The sequence below is a fragment of the Sinocyclocheilus rhinocerous genome, unplaced genomic scaffold, assembly GCF_001515625.1.
Source record: "Sinocyclocheilus rhinocerous isolate Xijiao unplaced genomic scaffold, SAMN03320098_v1.1 scaffold1568, whole genome shotgun sequence".
NCBI classification, from domain to species: domain Eukaryota; kingdom Metazoa; phylum Chordata; class Actinopteri; order Cypriniformes; family Cyprinidae; genus Sinocyclocheilus; species Sinocyclocheilus rhinocerous.
In genome coordinates this window covers 488,353-501,088 of record NW_015660888.1, presented here as the reverse complement: position 1 = coordinate 501,088, position 12,736 = coordinate 488,353, and the positions used below count along the sequence as shown (strand labels likewise).

At 36.8% G+C, this 12,736-nt stretch overlaps 1 protein-coding gene across 1 annotated transcript in view; it reads left to right on the top strand.

Moving 5' to 3' along the window:
• The first annotated feature begins 3,417 nt into the window (after nt 1-3,417).
• Nucleotides 3,418-12,736, top strand: part of LOC107725813 (dual 3',5'-cyclic-AMP and -GMP phosphodiesterase 11A-like) — a 55,419-nt gene continuing 46,100 nt past the window's right edge. The window contains exons 1-4 of the mRNA XM_016535213.1: nt 3,418-3,570; nt 5,594-5,683; nt 7,791-7,931; nt 8,014-8,078. Of these exons, the coding sequence (XP_016390699.1) occupies nt 3,418-3,570; nt 5,594-5,683; nt 7,791-7,931; nt 8,014-8,078 (449 nt within the window). The remainder of the gene's footprint in view (nt 3,571-5,593; nt 5,684-7,790; nt 7,932-8,013; nt 8,079-12,736) is intronic.

The window sequence follows — 12,736 nt, the reverse complement described above, 5'->3', positions numbered from 1 at the left end:
TTTTTTTGGTGTTTGGCTTAGTGTTATGTTAGAATCATTATTATATACTCATACCTTTCGTTCTTTAATATTTTGAATTGTTTTTAGCTTTATTTTTTGTTTTTCATTTAAATGTTAAGTTTTGCAATTTTGTTGTATGCATTTGTCATTTTTATTTAATCTCTTTATTTTTAAAATGTGTATAGTATAGGTAGTATTTATAAAGTTTTAGCTTTTAATTTTGGGTCTGTTTTTAGTTGTTTTAATACTACAATTGATTGCTTCTGTTGTCCTCATTTGTAAGTCGCTTTGGATAAAAACGTCTGATAAATGACTAAATAAAATATATATATATATATATTATTTCAAGATGAATACTTACTGGACTGAAGCAACCTGATTATCTATACTTTTCTTTTTTCTTTTAGAAAAATCATGTTGAGCATCAAATATGATCCATCAGGCTTTTGAGGAACAATGTCATTTCTCAGTCATCATTGTATTGCATTGCATTATGTTTTGCTGTCACAATAAAAAAATATAGAGCTTTGATCATAATACTAAGCATTTAAATATAATCTTACTAAGACATTATTGTGAGATTGACAGCTGATATTTACATGCATACTGCAAACTATCAGAATTTCATCTCACGTTTTTACCATATTTTTGACCACTTTTTGACCATTATGAGCATCTGCACCAAATTGCATATTTTTACTCCGTTTGGGCCCCTGAATAAAATTGAGGTGTTTTTACTTCTCAAGATTTAACATCCATATTTTCTCTGTTATGCTATATGAGATATAAAAGCCTGATATATCAAATATGATACAATCTAGATTTTGTCTGAAGTTCCAATAAATTGTTCCATTTAAAAAAAAAAAGATTTTTCTGACTATTATTTCATATGTCAGGCTTTACAGAAATAAAGGCTTTGATTTCCATTTGCATTATGGGAGATCTAATGTCCCCACCTGACGTGGCATTATTTATTCTCAAATAACTTATTAAATAACTTTAAAAGAAAGATAGTAATAATCCTATTGTAGTTGTTTCATAAATGCCTAGGATGTCTGGAATAGATACAGTTGTGTTTTTGTGTGTGGGCGTGTGTGTGTGTGTGTGTGTGAGGGAGAGAGAGAAAAACTGAACACAATTATAGCACATGAGCACAACTTTGTGTTTTTCGTTTGTATGTTAATCCAGCACTGAATCAGTAGGTGACAGGTTGATACCACCACAACCCCCCGGCCTTAACACAGTGTGATGTTCAGTGTATCCATTTGTTATTTTTCTTAAGTTTGAACTTTTCTTGACAGATGACTGCATGATTAAGTTGGCCAGTGAAATCGCTGCAAGGAGGGGTTTCTGCTTAACTGGTTTTTGGAGAAAAAAATCATATATTAGACATTTGTAATTTGATTTCTCCAAAATGGCTGTTTAACAATGGTGTAAGTTGGGTTCGGGACTATCTGTTTGATCGACCAATGGCAAATGGGCATAGTGTGTGGGGAAACCTGAGAAATATATAGGGATGTCCCGAGCCGATCTCAAGCATTTTTTTTAACTGATCAATATCGGCTCTCCTAAGCCTGATCCTTATTTTACGTCAGCTGTCACACCAATTTTGTTCAGTAGGAGGCGGTATGCGACATTAAGTGAGGTTTGCCAGCCGCCATTAAACGGAAAAGAAGAAGCTCAAACGTGCGTGCATGGCACGTGAGAACCGGTGAAGTCTGTTCTAGTGCATCACACACATTTGAGCTTCTGTGTTTAGTGTATTTGATGTGCATTTTTGTAACGATCACTCATTCATTTATCATTTACTTTTATCTTCCGTCAGACTATCTAAGACATCGTCAGTGTTGCCAGACGTACGATAATTATTGTATTTGTACCATACATTTTGACCTCTGTACGATGTACGATCAATAATAAAAAAAATAATTGAGATAAAGCTAACATGGCAGAGCACAGCATAGCATTGAGAACCTCGGACCATTTGGACGAGGTCTTAAAAGATATATTTAAAGAATTGAAAACAGGTCAGCACATGAGCCTTGGTCACACAAAGACAGCTATAACCAAGCATGTCATTGGAGACTGTTACTTTGAGAGTCTAACCGAAATCCTGAAAAGGAAAAAATACAGTGTTTTGATTGACGAGTCAACAGACATCGGGAATGTGAAAACGCTTTGTGTTATTGTTCGTTTTTCGATGAGGGCACAAACAGGATTCAGACCCATTTCTGGAAACTGGTGCAAATCTATTTAGACCAACACAGACAGTTTGTCACTGAGGGGGCCACTGCAGAAAGGCTTTACAACGAGATGTTGAAGTCATTCACTGATGCAGATGTACCGATTCAAAACATATAGGGGTTCGGGTCAGATGGCTGCAATACAATGATGGGAAAAAAACAATTAGATCTCCAGCTGCCTTAGATATGATCTGTCGGGCATCACAGTGCAGCGGTGTGTGTGCCACATGCACACAAGCAGCTCCCCTGCAGGTGCGAGGATTTTGCCAGAGACATTTATGGATATTTCAAAAACAGTGCAAAACGTGACGCACAGCTCTGAGAATTTCAAGACTTTTGCCATGTTGAACCCCATAAACTAAGCCCTCCCAGACCAGATGGCTGTCATTGAGCAAAGTTGTGAAACGTGTGTCCACCCAGTGGAATGCCCTCCGGCTTTTTTACACTGACCAGTGGCTTGAGGCAGGATTAACCACTGAGGAGAATATTTTCACTCCCTTAATCATGAGTCTCTTCGCCTGTACTACTATTTTCTAGAGTGTGTGCTACCTATATTCACAGATCTTAATCAATATTTTCTAATTGAAAAGGTGGTGATTACTTAATTGAAAAGCAAGGTCTGTGAAATCCAAAAAGCTCAGACCACTAAACAGGCTGTACTTGGGTGTAAAAGTGATGCAGCATGACCAGCAGTCACCCTGACAGATTTTCATGTGCGCTGTCAGAATTTTCTCCGAGTTGCCTGCGGAGAAATCAAGAAAGGGTTTGACTTGATGCCCTCTCCACCCAAATCGTGTGCCTCTCCCCTGCCACTGCGAATGATGCCAAGGCACGAGCAGAGCATCCGTCTTTGCTTCCCCTCATGCAAAAGTGCCACTGTTTTATGACATCGATGACCAATGGAGGCGATTGCCACTCGTGGCCTTAAGCGAAGATACAAAGGCAATGGATGTTGATAAATTCTGCCACCATATCTCTACTTTGGAGGATTTTGTCGGGGTAATCGTGTTCAGTAAATTGGGAAAGTTTGCCCTCGATGTTTTCGTGTTTCCCCATTCAAATGCATCATGTGAACGTGTTTTTTCCAAAGTCAACCTCATCAAATCAAAGCTACGAAATCGGCTCATTACAGACACTCTAAATGGGCTCGTGCACACCTCGGAGTGTGTTAAGAATGCAGGAGGGTGCCCTGCTTTTAAGCCAACGAGCTGTTGGGGTCCATGATGGCATCAAATCTGTACCGCAAAAGGATCCCCCTCAACATCTGGCAAGACGTATGCTTCTGATGACAGTGACTCAGAGGTGGAGGTTGGACCTTCCCACTAAGGTACGCTTAGTTATTTATCTATTGTGGTTATTTGCAGGTGTCAAAAAGTTGTTGGTCTAGATAAATAGCTGTATTCTGTACGTTTGACTCGTGTACGATAATTTTCTTGCAAATAGGATAATTTTGAGCTTCTGGTACGATACTTGGACATTTCCAATCTGGCAACGCTGGACTTCGTTGTCATAGTGCATTTTTGTATGTTGTGTCTTGCTTCGAAATTGACTGATAGACTGCTATTCTGACACCACAAGCTTCATGCTTTCTAACCTTATCTCCACTTTTTCCCCTTTATGTTGTAATTATTGACCATTACATTGTCTTCCATTGTAACATGTTTACATCTGCCAGTGTCTGTATACAATGTGTGCATATGTGTATATACATAGAAAGAGAGAGTGTATCTTGTAACATATACATGCATTCTGCCAGTGTCTGTATACAATGTGTGCATATGTGTATATACATAGAGAGAGAGAGTGTATCTTGTAACATATACATGCATCATATATATATATATATATATATATATATATATATACACATACTTTTACTCCATACACAACTCTGTATACATTGGATTGCTTTGAATATCTTTAATGTACTTGAAGTGTGCACCAAAAATACATTCCTGTATGAATATATCGGATCGGGACTCGGTATCGGCAGATACTCAACATTCAATGATTCGGATCAGATCGGGGGACAAAAAACCTGATTGGGACATCCCTAAAAATATATATTTTGTTCCAAATAATAATGCGCTGAAAAAATTATACTTTAGACCAACTTAATTTGTTACAGCTGATTTTGATTAAATATTAATTAAAAAATATTAATTTTCAAACAATCATACAGAATAAAAAGATTATTTACCATACTTAATATATTTTCTATAGACATAAGCCAAAATTATACTTAATGTAGGTCAATGTAAAATATAAATTAGCCATGATATGAAAGTAGAATTTTCGGTAACACTTTATTTCGATAGTCCACTTTAGACATTCTATTAACAGTAAGTAACTTTGCAACTACATGTCAACTAGCAGTTAGTAGAGTATTAGTAGACTGTCTGCTTAATATCTTCTAACACTTTCTTTGTCAACTTATTCTACTAACCCTAAACCTACCCTGTCTACTCTGAGAGTTAGTAGACATGTAGTTGCAAATTAATGAGAATTAGTTGACATGTAGTTACAAAGTTACTTATAGTTAATAGAATGTCTAAAGTGGACTATCGAAATAAAGTGTAACCGAATTTTCACTTAAGATAAAACTAACATTTTGTTAGTCATTGTTTCATTTGGTTTACTTACTATAAATACAGATAATTAATAAAAGACCTTAATGTTTATTGTGATTGTGGTTTTTTAAGTATGCATAATATGTTCTGCTATGTACTAATAAATAAATAAATAAAATAAAACCCACAATAATCTCTGCAGTCAGAATATGTTCTGCACATCAACACTCTGGTGTCTTGTGAAAATAATATTTAAACAGAGGTTTATATAGGAAACCATATTATTATTATTATTATTATTATTATTATTAGACCAGTTTAAAAATGCAGCTGAAATAAATAACTGTCATTTCACTTTGTTCAGTATGTTTGTAGAATCGTCTTCATTTGTAGGCTTTTCTCTGCAGATTGTAATAGTTTTTTTTATGTGATTAATGCTGATTAATTTGATTAATTAATGGGCATGTCATGCAGTTCATTTAATTACATTTTTAATCAGTTGATTTTAAAATTAAATTGAATAAAAGACACTGACACATGAGTAGAACTGCCAGAATGAATGTGCATATCCATTCAAATCATTCAAAGTATATTAATTACAAATTTGCTCTTGAGGGTTAGGCTAAGGGTTAGTAATGTAATTTTACTGTAACTACTGGTACAGTACTTTGCAAGGCTGAAACCACTCTGGGTTTTGGAGAGACTATTGTTCTGGTGTTTATCCAACCACCTTAGACTCACATTGACTCTACACTTCAAAACACTTTTGTGTCTGTGCAGGTGTTGCAGATGTATCTGCCGTTCTGTGGTATTGCCATCTCAAACGCCCAGCTGTTCGCTGCGTCCAGGAAAGAGTACGACAGGAGCAGGGTAAGAACACACTTACTTCAGCACTTCATTAAAACCGTATTATATCTCTGCACCCCTCCTACTGTAACAAGACAGCGCTGTGTGTGTGCGCGCTGTAAATGTCATGTGGGTGTTTATTACGTAGTATGTGTCTATCTGTCTATTGATCTTTTGCTTCCTACACACTCTGTTCCTGCATCGAGAGGTTTTGAATCAAGAAGAGATGTGTGTGTGTGGCTGGGGAAGCATAAATCTGAGTCGTGGCATCCTTACAGCGTCATCAACACATTTTAAATATCGATCACCGAGGAACATAATGCGAGACAACAAGAACGAAGAAGAGAGAGAATGAGAAAGATATAGGCAGAAAGTGAGGGACCTCAAGTGATCATTCAGCGTACATGCGGCTTGCGCTATTTTAGAGTAAGCCATAATGGTACTCGCTCTGTTAACATGGGTGAACTTGAAAAACTACTGTTGGCAGACATTACCATATTTTCTGTAAGTCTCCCATCATAGATACACACAGTGGAGGGAGTTTACTAAGAATGAATGGTGCCTGCTTATAGCATTGGTCATTTGCACACACTTGATGTTTTAGCAGTCAGTTCACTAAAGGAATTATGCAAATCATGTATAACAGTGCAAAGACATCCAAAAAGTTAAGGCTGAATTCATCTTACACAGCGCGATTCTGAGTGCTAGCTTTTGTAGTTCGCTTCAGATTACTATAATTTGGCATATTTTACTGAGACTTTATCACCTGAATCGGCTGGATAAACCCTCGTGAAAAAGAATACTTTACTGTAGTATACTTTCAAAAACAGCATTTACTATGTAAATAATATATTTAAAATGATATACTTAAGTGTTGACTGAATGTGATGTTTTCAGACACTTAATTCCAACTGAATTATAATATATTATAGATTACATTTCCATTAAAAGTAATTAGCTGAACTTTAAAGTGCTTTTTTGACCTGCTTAAGAACAACTTAAGTACATTTTTATATGTAATTTCATAATTAATTATTTTGTCTCTGAAATATAGTTAAAGTACTGCTGCTAAAATATACTTTAATGCTATTTATATTGAAACTTGTTTTTCATGTATTTAAATATATTTGCAATTACATATTTGTAATGTTGCAATCTAGTACATTTAAAAATATATTAATGTTATATGCAATATTGAATAATATAACATTTGTAATTGCACATTTGTAATGATGAAGCTGCAATTTAGTAGATTTAAAACATACTAAATAAAATTTTAACTTGAAATGTAATATCAAGTAACACACCACAGTTAAAATTATAATCAAGTACTTTACATGTGCTTCAGTATGTTAGTCAACACATCAAAATAAGTGTACTTTAAAGCATGTCAAAAGATTATTAAAGGATAATAATTTAAAATGTACTTTAAAGTAAAACTTTTAATTTGACATTATTACAAAGTGCACTTTTTAAAAGTATATTTAAGTGTTTCATGAAACAGTAATGAAAGTGAACTCTCTTTAAGTACACTTAAGTGGCCTTTTATTTCATTAATATTATATTATCTTTAAGTTTATTTTTATGTACTTGAAGTACACTGCAAGTACAAATTCAGTACAATTAAATGCACTGCTTTTTCAAGGGTTTGCCCATTTATATGGCTCTTCTCCATCTTTTGATCATAATTTTATTAATTACTGCTGCCACAATCAATAGAATAATACCCCCAAATCCCTTTTAAACTAAATTCTGTCTCCATTAATTGGAACTGCATGGATAAAACACCAGTACATTCAAGAAAGAAAATTAAAATGGGTCTGAAATGAAATTATTACCCTAATTTCATTTCAGACCCATTTTAATTTTCTTTCTTGAATGTACATGATGACAGATTTTATGATTTCTCCCTTTGAACATGCAGTTGACCTGAAAGACATAACTGGCCATAGAATACGACACTTAACACTAATTCCTGCTTTAGGGCCCTTGCAGAAACACACCAAATGCCATGCGTACTTCAGAATGCAACACATGAATGCATTGACGCATGAATTCTACTTGAATTTGCATTCATATACTTGTGTCAAGTATGTTTCGGGCTTTTCTCTGTGTGTGTCCGTGTGTGTAGGCTCTTCTAGAGGTTGTGAACGATTTGTTCGAAGAGCAGACCGATTTGGAGAAGATCGTGAGGAAGATCATGCATCGAGCTCAGACCCTGCTGAAGTGTGAACGCTGCTCCGTCCAGCTTCTGGAGGACATCGAATCTCCAGTACGCTCTGATCCTTCCTCTTCCTCCCCATCCCCTGCCTGCTGCATCTCTCTAATACTGCTCGCTTTAATGTCTCCCGCAGGTGGTGAAGTTTACCAAGTCCTTTGAGCTTCTGTCACCCAAGTGCAGCGCCGACATGGAGAACAGGTGTGACTAACAGCAGGTTAAACACACACATGCTAGCAAAAAAGTCTACACAATAACACGCTCTTTCACACAAACATACATCTACTTTATATAACCTCAGAGAGGAGTTGAGACCCGGCAGCGCTGCTGTAGCGCTAATGAGGCCATTTCAGAGTGGCAGTGTTTGTTTGCTGTTAACTGCAGCAGACGGCATGTGCTGATGTGTTGCCCCCACATTGACAACTGTTTCTCTGCTACGACCTCTAATACACACACACACACACACACACCGCTTGAGAGAGATATGTCAGTCTCAGTGCCAGCAGGAGTGTTTGCTTGTGGCGTGTGTGTGTGATTCTTTGTTTGAGCATTTTTGTGTGGCACACCCACAGCACAAACTGCATCTCCATATTATGCAATCTAAAGATATGTATGAGGCAGTAATTAGCTCATTAGAGGTTGTAGCGTATTTTAATGTACAGTGTAAGATGATCATTTGAAAACCACTTGTAGGATTTCGCCTGTAATGCACATCATCAACTTTTGTTTGTTAAACAGGCAGGCCCTAGGCATGGCAAGGGGACGCAGTGTCTCGTTCCCTCTCGAGGAGCCATGGTTACATGCGTAACCCGAGACATTCCCCTTCAAAGGAACTCGCACTGCATCCTCTAGTGGACACTATGGGGAACTAAATACCCACTATGTCATGCCTCGGTGCATTGCCTGTTTTGGGATGTCCCTCCTTAATATTAGAGTTGGTTGGGTTCCCCATTTCCCCCAAGTTATTTTAGCTGTCCGGGCATCATTGGCATGCCCCCTTTTTAAATTGGTGTATGTTTGCCACTATTTTTGGTGCTCTCTCACCAGGTGGACAGGCAATGCACCGAGGCATGGCATAGTGGGTATTTAGTTCCCCATAGTGTTCACTAGAGGATGCAGTGCGAGTTCCCTTGAAGGGGAATGTCTCGGGGAACCATGGTTACATGCATAACCCGAGACATCACTGACACCACATGCTGTTATTTGTTTTGGTGACAGAAGCTTCCAGTAAACAGAGACAACAACAAAACACAGATAATAAAAAAAATAAGATATATTAATAAAATACATGTATGTATATATACAGGGTTGGGGAGTAACTGCCCGGCCTGTGTCCGACAGCTTATCAGAATTACCGGCCCGAGCCCTTCTTTTTTCCCCTTCTCCCAAAACAGCGTACTGTTTCAGCTATTAAAATAGTTCAGTTTTGTATGTAATGGCAAAGTGATTATATTTTGTTTCGTTTTTTTATTATGTTAATTTAGAAAAACGTTTGGAGCATTTTTTGTTCGTTACAAGTTTTTGTTTTTTAAAATAACGACCAAGTGGCCATGCAGCGGCAGACAGTGAGCCTATATTTGATCAATTTAGCCTTCTCAAATCATCACGACTTGCCTAAAATAAAATCTATATATATAAAACAGTTCAAGTAACAATGTTTAAACGTTAAATGTGCAATAGTTTGTTAAATGTGCTATATCCAATAGTTTGTGCGGAGAGTGAGCTAAAGCGCGCTTTGCTGGACATGGAGGCGCCAGCGCAATCACTGCATTTTTTTTCAGTGGATACGCCGTCATTTTTGCTCATAAAAGTAAGAGTAATACATCATTCGGAACTGTAAAGGGTGTACTTTTATTTGTGTGCACTCACAATATCAACAAAACGTTGTGCTTGTAAGGGAAACAGGTCAATTTAGCTCAAAGGGAATCATTTATGATTTTATAGGGAATTTGGACAGAATCACTGCTTTACGGCTGATCACTGAGTCGGCCAGAAGAATCTGGAGGTACTTGCGTTGCCTGTGTAAGGGGTTCCCTTTGTTGTAGTCCTTGCAGAAAAGGGGGTTTCCCGAGGTTGCTGATTGGCTGGAAGTTCAGTAGTCGTTGAAGTGACGTCTTGGGAAGCCAGTGGTTGGGCGTTGGCTTAAGATGCGGAGTTGTTGGCTGGTTGAAGTTTTGAGGCGGTCACAGACTCGAGTTGAACTCGGAGACAAAACTTAACTCAGAACACGGAACTCTCAACGGAAAATAAAATAAATTAAAGTAGAAGAATAGAAGTCACGAGACTAGATGGGTTTTCTCCTCATGATTTTAGTGGAGCTGCTGGCGTGTAAGCCAAAGAGCGCTAAAAAGCAGCATCAAAATGCGGTGGCAAAAAGGCTAGAAGCTAAAAGCTAAAAGCCAAAAAGCGTAATTTGATGGTGTCCTGAGTATTTAAAGGGGTCATATGATGCTGCTAAAAAGAACATTATCCTTCTTTCTTTGTGTGAACATTTGGGCGGCGTTATGCACATCTTCCCACATCGTGACGTAGACATGTGGGTGCGTGTTAGAACGAGCCGTTTTAGGTAGGCGTGGCTAACTCTTAACTTTTATAAAGAATATCTCTTTGGATTTGAGACTTTAGTATTTGCAACTTTACAGATCTTCTTTATGCACCAAGAGCTTGTAACACTCTAAAGAGAAAGGAAAAATTGAAATCGCATCATATGACGCATCATATATTAAACTGGGTTTTTGGACACATCCCAAATGGTGACTTGACCGATTAGATATTGTCTTTGCTCGGGGTGTTGTATGTTTCTCCTCCCAATACATAAATCAACATGTCATCTGTCATCAGTCACATGGTAGAGTATAATTTTGGACATGATTTCTATAACAAGTGAAAGAGTTGGTTGGTTAGGCTTGCTTGAGACTCATGGCGCCAGGGTATCGTGGACAGATTTATGACGTTGTCTTGGGCCTCTTTGTGGAATTCAGCTCTTTGGGTTGTTCAACACCAATCTGATCGAATCTTAAATTGTCTGAGTCAGTCTGATACCCTACATGCTTTTATGAAATAAAGAAAACAAAAATGATGCGCTTTCTGCTGTCTCGTCTTGAACAGGAGCGCTTCACAAAAATGAACCGAAACTCAGCGAATACATGCCTCACAGACATGATAAATATATCTATAGAACGCTTTAAAAAATCGAAAACAAAAACTCTTTCATTATAATCATAATCATAATCTGTAAAGATGCACTTCTCTCTAAAGGTGCGTCTAATGAGGAGATGGCGAGTCAGGATCGACAACTTCATCCTTGCGACACCGACTCAGAAAACACTAGTTTTTTAATAGTAAATAATTCAAATATCTCCTTACTATTTCCCCCTGACACATTCATGGTAATTACTTTTGCTGGGGCTTTGCTGCAAGCTTAGCCTATTGCGTGCATTTGAATGCAGATCTCTTCAACTGCGCTGACGGCACGCATGCTGCTGCTGCGGGACACTAAACACAGTCGAACCGCTCTTGACAGTTGCGGTAGCACGGGCTCGTGTTGTTTCCACCAGCGCGGCAATTTTTTTTATCACTAATTGATGGACAACATTTGCAGGTACGAGTCCTACTAGCATGGAAATCATCATGTTAGCTAAAATGTAGTGTTTGTTAGTGATTTAAAATTCCATGGTGTGCATGACTGCAGTTGTAAGTTTTCTAGCGGAAAATGAGCCTGAATATGTAGAAATTATTTTTCTTATTTTTTGAGTCCCCACACCCTGGATCAGTCAATGAAATAAAGAAAGATCATAGCATTTCACATGCATTTCGATATGTAGGCTTATTTTAAAATAGACTAATATGTATATGGTGTAAATTTTTTAATGTTGTGTATAAACTATATTTATTTTTACTTGTACATGTTAAAGAATTTAAAATAATGATAATAACAATAAAACTGTAATAATAAACTGTATAGCGGCCACTAGATGTCTGCATAGCATTTTATATAAATATACGGGCTGTAATATCTAGATGGTGAAACAAGACACGATTTTTAATAGTTTCAAATAGTTTTTACTATAGTTTTTATTCGTTTTAATTTTAAAGTCATAGTTAAATAAAAGTACTTAGATATTGCTTTTTTGACTTATTTACATATGTAACTTGAAGTAATCCAAAAGTAATCAGATTACATTACTTTTATATTGTGGTACTTGGATTACGTTTCAAATAGTTTTTACTATAGTTTTTATTAGTTTTATTTTTAAAGTCATAGTTAAATAAAAGTACTTAGATATTGCTTTTTTGACTTATTTACATATGTAACTTGAAGTAATCAAAAAGTAATCAGATTACATTACTTTTATATTGTGGTACTTGGATTACGTTACTGAATACTTTGTTAATGAACTAATTTGTAACTGTAACGGAATACATTTTAAAAGTAACCCTCCCAACCCTGTATATATATATATATATATATATAAATGAAAAATAGACAAAAATTGTATGTACAGGTGTGCTATATATGGAGAGCAAGATGTAGGGATGGACTAAGATGGGTGGTATCAAATAAATATAAGTGGTATTGCACATATTTTTATTAGACAATGGGGAGAGCATTTAACTGTTCACGAGGTAGATTGCCTGGGGGAAGAAACTTTTTTGTGCCTGGCTGTCCTGGTGTTCGGTGCTCTCTAACGCCGACCAGATGGCAAAAGTTTAAGAAGGAGATGGCTTGGATGTGAGGGATCCAGAGTGATTTTCTGAGCCCTTTTCCACACTCTGGATTAGGGATGTCAATTTTCGATCATTTCCATGATCGATCGTCGTTTAAATTAACGATCAATTAATCGATTAATCGTTAACTT